General features: G+C 39.2%; 1 protein-coding gene across 1 annotated transcript in view; it reads left to right on the plus strand.

Annotated features, from left to right (window-relative positions):
• The window catches only part of pemt (phosphatidylethanolamine N-methyltransferase), a 66279-nt gene extending 54049 nt beyond the window's left edge, over positions 1 to 12230 (plus strand). Inside the window, exons 4-6 of the mRNA XM_015034338.1 lie at positions 1390 to 1535; positions 5347 to 5458; positions 11416 to 12230. Coding sequence (XP_014889824.1) covers positions 1390 to 1535; positions 5347 to 5458; positions 11416 to 11494 — 337 coding nt within the window. The 3' untranslated portion in view covers positions 11495 to 12230. The remainder of the gene's footprint in view (positions 1 to 1389; positions 1536 to 5346; positions 5459 to 11415) is intronic.
• Positions 12231 to 12829: the final 599 nt, after the last annotated feature.

The following is a 12829-nucleotide window of genomic DNA, read 5'->3' on the forward strand; positions in this document are numbered from 1 at the left end:
CACACACTTACATACATTGGAATTGGATTAATTTTGTGTCTTGCACTTTTCTATGCAACTACTATACGGCTGACTAATACGAAATGCACATCTTGTCAGTTACTTCAAAATTTCTTCAACACTACAGTTGTGTTGCTCTGAGCTCCAAAACAAACAACCCAAGCAGCAAATCCTACAGAGTTTAGTGCTTAATACGTTCGGAGGGAACATGTTTTCAAAAAGCCATCGCCAAAACCAAACGGAGCACCTTTTAAAGCAGTCACCGACCCCTCTGTGCGCTTTCGATCCGAGCACCAGATAGAAAATGAAAATGCTTTTACTGCATGACTGCACTTACACAACCCACGACCCTCACATCATCCAGAGAGAGCAATCAAGAGTGACGTCAGGCGACTTTAAAATGCACTCCGGTAAACAAGCACTCTCTTTTTCCCTGTGAATTCACCGAACACACTTTCACACACAAAACAGAACATGCATTAAGAGGAGACTGTGGAGAGTCATGGAAATGTAGCTCCCGTCTTTTGGCAGGGTGTGCAGCTGCTGCAGGTGTGCAACTGGTTTGTTGTTCTTTGCATCAAAGAGACAGATTCCACTTGTAGAGTTAAGAAGCGGCGGCGTGTGTTTGATCTGCACTGCAGTGCGGTGTTCAGTCTCGTCAAATAATTATTTTAGAGGTGGGTGTTAATTGAGTGGATATGCAGTGATGGAACAAGGTGCACCTGTTTCATTTCTGAGGGTCAGTATCATGCAAAATTGACTTTTTTGAGCTTTGCGAGTTATAATGTTATTCCAGCATCAAAAGCGTACCTGCAATGTTGCCCTGATTCTTTTATGCATATATGAGAAATCCTTGAATCCCCCGTGACACACCTCCTTCAGCTCCTTCAGACTAGCCAGCAGCAATTAGCAAATACCTGGTGTAATTGCACGTCTACTGAGCTCATGAAACACTGTTAAAAACTTTTTAAAGGGTTGATAGAGGAGCCATGTTGTAATGACTTCCTGAAGGCGGAGTTTCAGAAAAGGCAGGAGTTTCTTAAAGAGACTGAGGCCCAATTTCAAAGCATTAAGTTAAGAAGTCAAATTTCTTTTAAGTCATATTTCATATATAGAGGATTTTTATAACAACTGGTGATAACTTGGCTACTTGTACTATAAAATGGCACTATGGCACACTTTTGCATTCTCTGATTGTCTATTGTAAGATTTGTAAACTGTTTTATGTGGTCCACACCAAATTGCATAACTTTCCTTTTTTTTTTCAGTTTTACCTGACTGATGATTTTTTTTTCAATGTTAACATTCAACAAAGGAGACTAAAACATAGTACCCTGTGTCAGTGTAGAGCAGCAAATAAAGTTATGCCTCATCTTTGTTGCTGTACAGTATGGCAGTGGTGATGAAGACCCAGGCCAGATGGGAGCTGATGGAGCGGACGGATGTTTTCTACGTCGGGATCTCCCTTATAGTGATGGGAACGGTTCTGGTGGTCAGCAGTTTTCTCGCTCTGGGCTTCACTGGGACGTTTTTAGGTAAATTTCAAGTCATTTCTGACAGTAAATGTAGAGTGTAATGGTACACATATTTATATGAAAAATATCCACTGTGGACCTGAGAATGCAGTGCAACATTCTGCAGCACAACTTTTAGAAGTGGCACCAAAACTAAACACAGTGGACTCCCAGCTGCCACTAACTTCCACTCTTTAGAAAAATGAAGATTTCAGCTACACTAAGTTTTTATTTTATTTTATTTATTTAAAAACCACGGCAATAAACTTAATAGCCTCCATTTTTAATCAGCATTAACTAAACAAAAGTAGGTAATAATTAACTGTATGCCTTAAGAGCTCTAATATTTATTAGCTTGATTTTTGAATGTACTTTCACTTATTATTCTCCCTATTATTATTCATGTATTCCATTTTCTTTCCATTACTAATTAGCTTCTTTCTAGTTGAAGAAAAACTCCTTAGTTTTAGTTTGTTTTTGGTGTGACAAATGCATGTCGGTGTGTTCAGTGAGTCTTTGCTCATTGTGATGATTTTCTGTCTTGTGCTGCTGAAAACATTCTGGCATCATTGCAAACAAACACGAGCGCTGCAGCAGTGACCGCTTGCTAATTCTTGAGATGTAGAGTGGGAGAGACTCATAAATGACCCAGACTGACTGTCCCATGCTTTTCCTGCCTCGCCCATATCCATTACTGGCTTCAGACAATCACAAAGGGGGACAGAAGAACCAACAGAAGGGGAGAGGAGTCCTCCATTTTGCATCTCTGAAGCGCACCAGTTAAAGAGGAGATTGGAAGAAGTGGGGGAGTGGATGGCACAAGAGAAGATGTCGCAATTATACACTGCAGTGATCAATTTAAATATCTATAGAAACAAGTGCAAGTGATTGTGAATGAAAGAACAGCAGGAAGCAGTTAAAAAAAAGCTCGTATTTGTTCTGGTGCAATTATGGAGGTTTTAGGAGTAGAAAATTATGCCCCAGTAAAAGGTGGCGCATGTGGAAAGACAACTGGTCCAGCTTTTTAGCTAGAAGCATGATGTCTTGTCCTCCAAGTGATGAGTCATTCAAGGATAAAAAGGCTCTGTAATTAGAGAAACACACATGTGCCAAGTCAAAGTATAACAGACAAGGTAGGGCTGAAACCAGAGGTTTGCATAAAGAGAACAAAAGAGCAACGGGATTCTTAAAAACTGAAGAAAGTCAGAACAAAAAGTATTCATAGGCCATAATTCAGATTCTTTCATGCCTCAACGGGCAATTCATTTTACAGCAAGTGACAATAGAAACAACAACAAGCAACAACAATGAATTTTTATCTATAGGTCATGGTACTAAACTCCACTGAGTTTAGTACCATGACCTTATGTGGTTAAAAACACATAAGGTGTTGATGCTGCTGTTTGCTGCACAAGCCTGCACCTTAATTCTGAAGAGAATTTCACTTGAAAAGATAAACACAAAGGTCTCTCTGTCTGTTGGCAAAATGAACATGATTGTTTTTCTCTCTTTAAAATCTTATGTGAGGAGAAAGCCCGAACTACAAGATGGAAAAAAGAAAAAATTCTGAGATTGAAATCAGAAGTCTCAGATTAAAGTCCGATATAAATCCCAGAATTGTGTGAAAAAATTCTAAATTATGTGGAAAACAGTCTGAATTCTGAGATGGGGAGATAAAGTAAAAAAAAAAAATCTGACGTTAAAGACCCGAGATTAAAGTCTGAATCCAGAGATAAGTCTGACTTGAACCCCAGAAATGTGTGGAAAAAGTCTGAATCCTGAGATGGGGAAAAAGCACAAATTCTGAGAAAGAAAAAAAAAATCACAATTCTGATATAAAAATCTGAAATTTGATAATAAAGTCAGAATTCAGAAATAAAAGTCTCAGAATTTTGTGAAGAAAAAAATCAGAATTGTGAGAAATAAGTCATAATTCTAAGGTGGATAAAAAGTAACAAGTCTGGAAACTTTAATTTAAGAATTGTGAGTTAAACCCAGTATCGCGAGACAACGCATGACGGAGTGCTTTATGGGTTATGTCCATTATATCCTGATGATGCAAAATATTCTTTGGTGCTCCTTTTGACTTCACATGCTCCTGCAGCCACAGTTGATACAAGGTAATCAAGTGTCTGATCATCACAGGCTGTCAGCCCGTTCCCTCTAAAAGCCGTCAGGAAATGGGTTCCATTTACCAGATTACCAATCCACCGCTCGGTTCTGCTCGGTGTGAGTGCGCGCTTCGTCTTTCTTTTCAGCTCCTGCGACTTTTAAGCATAGGACATTCAGGACATGTTCTTCGTTAAACAAGTGGCCTGACAATTTAAACTGCACGGCACAGGAGCAAAGACATGTTTCCAGTTTAAATGAAGTCAGGATGCTGCTTTATTGGCCGCTTTTTTTTATATTCGTATAGAACAGTAAAGCAGTGAAAACAACATCGTTACAGTCGCGATTGGCTCCCAGATCTGAATGAAATGCCAGTCGTCACTTTGAGGGTCAGAACAATCGAGGCTGGCTATATTGTGGGAAGGCCAGGTGAGTCTGGGCGTCCGTTGAATGCCAAGCAGTTATGCTTATATAATCACCTTTCTTTTGCGCGCTGTTAAAAAAGAGCATACATAATGAAAAGGCGTTATGTAATTCGGACATTACCGGCCTCCATTTGACAGAAAACAGGGCCAGCAGCAACAAATGCGTAATTCAGTGGCTTTTTACCTGCTGCGTGTGTGTTTGTGTGTATGAATATTTCTACGTAGGTGGGCAGGGGAGGCATAAGAGAAATATTCAAATGTGCACATCCTGTTGCCCTCATCACACCAACTGGGTCAGATAACATCTGTGTTTGCCTGGGCACACCACTGGGAACTCATTGCATAGCAAAATGTGGTGGGTGTACGAGCCGCAGTGAGGAGTGTCCCAGTTCAGCTGACCTCACGTCCAACGACGCTGACCGCAAATAAACATCTTAAATAACTTTATCTTCACATGACTGACTTAGAAATACAATCTTTGCTGTGAAAGCTTTTCATTCTTTTACTTTATTTTGACTTTCAATGATTGGCAACAAACGAATTGTGTAAAATATCAGATGAGAAGCAAAACATGGCAGATTAGTGTTTTGTTTTTTAATAAAAACGTAACCGGGAAGCAGTTTAAGGGTTACAGCAACACCTTTAGGTTAGGCTGTGTCTGAAAAGGATTTCGAATAATGTACTTTCCAGGCCTATAGTATGAAAACGTCTTGCATTATGTGAAATTTCCATAGATGAGCCACGTTTTTAAAGTGCAGCACTTTCCGTAACCTTAGAAGAAGAAAACGCTGAAGGATAAAACGCAGCAGCTTTACTACCTTCTTTTGAACTTCTTTGAAAGCCTGTTCAGGTTGGCAGCAGATATGTCTCCGACTAGAATAGCTGCCTTTTTAGAAGCCTTCCTGCTGAACACTTTCCAGCTGACTGGTCACTGGTAAGGCCAGCCAGGCCTAAAATGGGCCATAATCGGTCAGCAGACAATTTCCCAACCCATCTCTAATTAGTGCAAAGTAGAGATGGAACACACACCCACACAGACACACACACACGCACAAACACAAAAACAAACACATAGGAGAAAATTATGTTTCCAGAGTGCTGCTAGCGTAATAAATGCAAAACTGTTTTTACGTTATCATGGTCATTAAAATTACATTTGACGGAATTCAATGTTTAGTCAAAAAAAATCAAAAAGTAAATAAAAATCCAGTCGAACTTTGTTGTCATTTAGCTGTTTCTGTGATTTAGTTTGTTTTAAAGGAACTCTTTAACCCAATGTTTCTGTGTTTGTTGTATAGGCGACTACTTTGGCATACTGATGGATGAGAAGGTGACCGGTTTCCCCTTCAGCGTCGTAGAGAACCCGATGTACTGGGGCAGCACAGCCAACTATCTCGGCCTCGCGCTCATGTGAGTAAATGTTGCCCGTTTTCTACTGACGGACTTGTTGCAAACAATTCGCTGTTAATCACCATCTTGAAAGTTTGTCGCCCCGAGACGATGAAACTCCAGCAGAATTGATGCGTTTGGCTGAGCGGAGCGGAGCGGCAGCGGCGTACGTCAAATGGCGCTCTAAATGAGGAGAGTGCACGCATAATTAATGAACCCCCGACCTAAAAATGGAACATGTTGTTGTTCTCCGAGTTGCAAGTCACGGCTGAAAAACGCAGCAAGGTAAAATAAGTTTTACGTGTGCCCCCAGTCTCCATGGCAACTGTGACAAAATGGCTGGGAGATTAGCGTGTGTGGTTGCTAGGCAAGCTTTTATGGAGTTGATGACCAGACTAATAAAAGCTCAGTCTCCTTTTTTTCCCCTCTCTCTTCTTCATCACTTTTTTTCCCCTCATTGCTGTTAAGACTCGTCTGGATTAGGGACGCTTTCTTACACCTCTACTTAATTTTGCTATTTTCAAATGTCTCTCTTCTTTGTCTTGCTTGGTCAGTTTTAAATGCAGTTCCCTTCACACTTAGTAGCATAGTTGTAAAATGCATTAAAACCCTCAAAATTGTTCTTTTTCATTGTGTGCATAGTCAAACCAAAACTTTAATTTGAGTCGACATAGAACAATGAATTGAATAACAATAATTTAATTTGATTTAACACAGGAATTTCAGGTAAGAATAGCTAGTTTTTATTTTACAAATATTTCCCAAAAATGCTAAGCAACATGGCCCAAGATTTAATTTATAAAAAAACAGTGAAAGGGGGAATCTGCCATGGGAGTGAAAACGTTTTGGAGGCTTTGTAGGTAAGAGGGCTAGAAAATGTAAAGTTGGATATCATTTGTGTCAAAATTAAATTTGATTTTGAATTTATGGAAGGCATCACCAACAGGAAGTAGATACATGATCAACTAAACAGAACAGAGGAAGAACACCTGCAGTACATGCATACTAGTGCCAGAACTTTAACGTGTTAGTTTCCATTAATTAATTACATTGATTTTAAGGGGCAACAAATATAAAAGCGATTAATCACTTTTTTTCTTCTTTATTAACATACTAAAGTCTTGTATTCACGTTTCTGGTATGGCCATGAATCTAACGCACAAGCTAACAACAGGGCTACACGATGAAGCTACACCAACCTGGTGGAATGGCAATTACAATAATGCTTTTTTGTGTGTTTATGGATTTTTAAGCATCATCACATTGAGTTGGCTGTTGCTACAATGAATCTTAGTTCTTGTAATGCTAAACAAAGTCCACAATAACTGACAACGATGGGATAAATGGCTATTCAGAGGGTGAGAAAATGAAGTCACTTTAGTTGGAAAGATGTCCTTTCTGTAATACAACATTGGCCAGTTTTTAAGTTTTGCAAATAACCTCATTTAGTGATTTCAAACATCTTTTTAATTCTTTAAAGAAACTGTGGCTGCACAGTTTTGTGCTTGGCAACACGTTGCCTTGCAACAAGAAGGTCCTGGGTTTGTCTTTCTGAATAAAGTTTTCATGTTCTGCATACACGTCTTTTATCACTACTTAAATTTCTCATTGAATTCATTTTCTAAATCATGTTGTGACTAATAAGAATAACCTTAGGAGTGCTTTTGTTTACTGTGAGTGAACGGTCTGAGGCTGTGAAGGATAACAGCCTCTCCGTTAGCCCTCGAACCCCATCAGCTTTTTCTGTCCTGTTTGTGTGAACTGGCCACCAAATGAGCTCACATCTGTTAGAAAATGTACTGGGCATGTTGCATTAAGACAAGCTGAACAGAGCGGTGTATATAAAATGGAATCTAAATATAGCTGCTTCATGTTTTTCCATCTAGTGACTAAATATTGGATTTGGTTTTTTTTTAGTTTTTTTTTTTAGATCATGTCAACAAATTGGTGAAGTAGAGCTTTATTTTTTAACCAACAGCTTTTAGTACCAACATATCCAGTAAGCAATAATTTGCAGAACTATATTTGCAACAATCTAATTTTATTTTCAAAATGTAGTAAAATGTAAGTTAAAATACTTCATTGCAAACAGAAGCGTTTTGTAATTGGTCTGTTTTGTGGTGACACTTTGCAACAGACATTTTATCACAGCTGATAAAATGCATCTAATTAAAATAGATCTGTTTTTAAAAGCCTAATTCACAGCAGACTCTCAGAAACTATAAAACAATGAAGTACATTCTAAATTGGCTTATAGTTCATACAATTAAGTCCAGGATTGCTCAGTTTTCCAAAAGATTTACATCAATATCTGGGTTGCCCTGTGGTAGACTAGTGAACATTACCCAATGACTGTCGTCTACACCTGCATGAACAAGCAGGTACAGATGATGGACGAAAGAATAATGGATTCTGGAGGTCACATAAATAAGAGCTCTGGTATATAGAGGCAAATGAAGCATGAAAACATAAAAGGGAATCTAGCTTTATAGCTTATAGTATTCAGATGTTGAGTGATGGTGTGGAAATTCTACAATCATCTCGGTTTTTAGTTGTTGTGCACCTTCCCCTACCCTTCACTCTACTTTGCTCGCTTTTGAAAGGTTCGTTTTGTTAAAACCGTCTTCGCCGAGTGCATTACAACTGTGGTCAGTTATATCAGAGACATTCATCATGTGGTGGGGCATGGGGTCTCTGAGAGACACGGAACAAAGACGCTCCCAGTCTGAGAAGATCACTCTGCGCTCTGGGCCACATCATGCCCTCAAACTCTGGGCTGCCATGTTGGAGCGCAGCCACATAAGCACTGGCTTGATTGGGAATCTGATTGGCTGGTGACAAAGCAGTGCTTCGTTGTATTGATGGTATTGATAGGAGGTAGTAAATCAATGTCATTTTGACATCAATGGCATTTGCCCTTTTTGGTGTTGAAATGTCCCTCCGGGTATACTGTAGTTGTTTTTCTTGTTGCTGGTAAATCTCGAGGTCATTAAATTTGGAAATTTTCCATTTGCTTCCCGATAACTACAGTAACAAGCAAAGAGTAAAGATTATTTTTGCTCCATTTGCCATTTTGTACCGTTATAGTTTTGCTTGGTTCTTATCCAGCTTATGCTTGTCCAGGTGTAGTCGGCTGCACAGGCAAAAATTCTGAAATAAAAACAGAAATGTTATGATCATCGACTGGTTGACGTATTCAGACACTATGTATCGTCACATTCTTAAAATAATAGTACTAGTGATTTTTAATTTTTTTTGCTAAAAGTGGATTTTTGGGGGGGAAATCACCACCTCTGTCTTTCTAAAAAATATTTTGGGCAAGAAAAAAAAATCACTATTAGCTAAAAATAACTGACCATTATTTTAGGGTGATGATGACTGTATGTTAATTTATGTTCTAAGACATTCTTTTCCATAAAAGAGTTATATGAGATTACTTATACCAATAATAACATACAAATCAATGGGAGAATAATAAAATTCTGATGTCACATTTTGTTAATTTGCCTGTCCCCAAAATGGGAGCGCATCTGCTGTTTCTGGATCAGGTGATAATGAGCTTGTACTGAGAATCACTCTGAGTCAAACAGCGTGAAAGAAGATGAAAGGGGCAACTTTTAAATAGTACTTCCCCACTGTCAGCTCCTCGCCGCTTTTCAAGCGGAAGCGTAAATTGAGGGAGTGTTTCTCTCAAATGGACATAACGTGGCACAATCAAGTCAACCGGCGGTGACCAGGTTTGGTCATAATATTTGTAGTAATGAGGTTTTGGAAGGGGGTCAGTAGCACAAAGAAACCGTGAAACGAGGTCCGCTGAGTCATGGCGTCAGATTGGTCCGTCTGAATAAGTGGGAGGCGAATGTTGTGCATAACATCTGAAGCCGATTGAAGCCATGAGAGGAATGTCATCACAGCTGTTCCATCGCTGACATAGAAATCAAAGTCATGTTAAAACACTTTAAATGCAAATGTATCAATGTGTGCATTGATAGTCTAGAGTTTTCTGGAGTGTACGTTTGTTTCATGGGGTAAAAAAATAATCTTTGTGTTTCACAGCACAGAGACAAGGCAGATAGTCAAAGTCCTAATTCATTGACCGATCACCTGTATGTATGATATTTGCACTAGAAATTAGGCCAAAAATACTTAGTAAGATCTTGTGTTTTTCCAGTGATTGTTAAATGAATGAAGATGGCAGCCCAGTCAAAGTGTAATTTCAAGTAAATATGCTATGCCTAGCTCTTTAGTATACCTCACCAAAGCCCTGCAGTCTGTGCTAGATTATTTGTTTTTATTCGGAGAAATCTAATGGTTTTCCCAAATTTTACTAAGGGTTCTAAGGTACTAAGGTTCTTCTCCATTGCATCTTCAAATTCCTTTAGTTCCTGTTTACCTCTGTTTAGACATTGTATACTGCTGGTTGAGGGGAAAGTGACAGAGCTACAGAACGTTACACGGCTGCATCTGTGCATCCCATGTTGGGTAGACCCCTTTTGGGTTCTATTACATGAGTCTTAATCGGCAGGTACTTTACCGCCAATGCCACTTCAAACTAAAGAGAATAACAGCAACTGGATGTAGAGTTTATCATCTACTTCTCAACGTAAAGGTGAACTTTGGGGGTATTGACAGGCAGGTTGATTGGTGTTCCTTGTCCTCCGCAAAATCCATAGACCACGAGCCTTAATGGCCTTTGTTTATGTTAATCTGTATAATCTGAGAAGTGGACACATGACAGTAATGTGTGCCGCAGCTGACTGATGACAGTTGCAGATTCAGGTAACGTAGATAGCAACGCTGCAGAGCCACTCATCTCCCTCAGCATTCAGCCTGATCTTCTGTCACACACATTGGCTGTGGACATCTTAATGTTTGTGTTAGACAAGGAGTAATTGTATTCAGGGGTTTCTGCAAAGATTGCTTTGTTATTATGACCTTTACCCACACTAAAGCAACTTTCGAAGTTGTTCTGCTTGTACAATTTATCTGTGAAACAAGTTACCATGCTGACCTCGTGCCTGCAGTGAGTTGGCTGACCTGTCACCTACTAAAGGCATCTGCTACACTGGTGACCAGCTAAGACAGCCAACAAGAGCCTTCACATTTTGTGTTAAGGTTAACGCTAGCACTAATCCATGAAGAGTAAGCCGATTTCAGCCATCTTAAAAAGCTCCAGTCTTAAGTTACTTTCTTGGAAGAAGAATTCAACTGTCATGCAAATTGTGAGTTAAATTTTAAAAATGTCACAACAGAAGGGGGGGAAAAAAGAAAATTCAAATTAGGCATGTTTCCATCTACTGGTTTGGAGCAAATCAACCAGGCTACGCAAAACGTAACTTGGTCAGATGTTGACGACGTCAGACCCGTTTGACATGGAACATTAGTGAACCTCCCTAGACGTGGCCAGATGACTCAGAAATCAACTCAAGACTGATTAAACAGCTCATCCAAAAAGTCACTAAAGAACCCAGAGAAGCTTTTAAAGAACCAAGGTAGTAGTTCCAGAAATTTTGGGTGAAAATAATTTTACAAAATAGGAAGCATACTTTTCTTTTTCTTTTTTTTTTTTCATTTATTCAAAAACTATGCTTTTCAAATTACATCACCACTCTGCACAAAAAGCTATTTACTTTGGCTCAAATAACGCTGTTTCATAACTTATGGTCTTGGCACTACAGTCACATTTGTCTATTATGAGTTATAGATTTTTTTCGTTGTCACTGAATGAATCTTTTTTTTTTTACCCAGCTGTATTCTGATCACTTCCACATACACATGTATGTCACATGTGTATGTCACATGTGTATGTGGACACAAATGTGTCACATTTCTCATCTGTAATATGTAGGACAGGTAGTTCTTGGTCTTTTCTTGCCTGATGTGTTCCAGTGAAGTTAAATAGGGATCTCCTTTTGTCTCAGGGATGTCGTCATACCCTCTTATCTATCTTCTGTTTTTCTCTCTGGTTCTGTCTCCAGTGGTGCCAGTCCTGTTGGGTTGGTTCTTACTGCCATAGTGGTCCTGGCTTACAAAGTGGCCATAACGTTCGAAGGGTAAGTCTCAAAAGCCTGGTTGTTATTTCTCACAAATGTATTAGAGTTATTAATAATGGGGAAAAAAAATTCCAGATGGGGTTTCATGACAATGTGCCTGATCCATACGGGCAGAATAGCCTATATTTGTGTTCCTATACTCTTCACAATCAGAGTTTGAAATTAATTTAAATGTCATGAAATGTTAAGATGTACTTTATTTTGAAAAAGCAACATCGTTGGTGCATTTTCTGGCATAACATCGGCATCTACGTGTTTAGCTGTTTCAGGAGATGTGGAGGAAAAAAACCCCAGCTGATTATCATACCAGGCTTTATTGGGTGCTCACATGTGTTTATTTTGGTTTTGGAGAATGAATTGAAAGTTTAAAGTAAGCACATGGCAAACTAACCTCTCCCAACACATCACTCAACCCACGCCGGTAAAGTGAGCTCGAAAAAATGATACTTCAATAAAGACATTCACCATAAAAATACAGGTGAAAAAAAAAAACAATGTTCTCTTGTTCTAACATATGATTCATAAGTATTTTGAAATCATTTTAAAGTTTGTCTCAACAAAACTGAAACAAACAGCCAGACAGTATCTCTAGAAGTGGTTTGAGTGGCTGTGTATGGGTGTGGGTGTATGTAAGGCTTGCTGTTGGTTTTTATTTATTTTTTATTTTGCTTCTGTCAGTAAGACGGAGACATCTCAAGGACTGACGTGGGTTGGCAGGCTTCTGAATTTTCTGTTGGCTGCTGTACTGAAAGTGTTGCTTTAGGTTACTGAGGGTTTTTGAGAAGAGGCTGTATCCGTCGATTCGAACACAGACTGCATGTTTTCAGTCTCGCAAAAGCATCTACACCCCTAGGACATTAAAATGAATAAATAAATAACCTCAGTAAAACACAATGAAGTTTGCAGTTTACAGAGATTTAAGGGACTCAAATTAACTCACAAGAGGAAATTTGTGCAAAGTTTTGCTCCCTTTTTGAACACTCCGCTTTTACCCCGTGGCTAATATAAATTCTTTATATCTCAAACCCACGATTTAAGAAGGAGTGTGATTTTCAGTATTATTTGCAGCTACATTCAAGCTGGAGATGTGCAGGTGCCAGATTTAACCACACGCTGCGATGATTACAGGAGCCGTGTGCTGTATCTGTTATCTGTGTGTCTCACTGATTCTCAATAGTACTATTAGTTAAGATGTGCGTGTGTGTGTGTGTCTGTGGCTAAGGGAAAATTGCCTCATTCGAGTTGGTAAGAATCACCAGTGTGAGAGAGGCAGAAACCCAGCAGAGAACAGGTGGTGATGAAGTGAATGCCGTCCAGCCCGGTCAACTCACAACTGTCA

The sequence above is a fragment of the Poecilia latipinna genome, unplaced genomic scaffold, assembly GCF_001443285.1.
Source record: "Poecilia latipinna isolate Pla-1442-1.1 unplaced genomic scaffold, P_latipinna-1.0 Scaffold295, whole genome shotgun sequence".
NCBI lineage: Eukaryota > Metazoa > Chordata > Actinopteri > Cyprinodontiformes > Poeciliidae > Poecilia > Poecilia latipinna.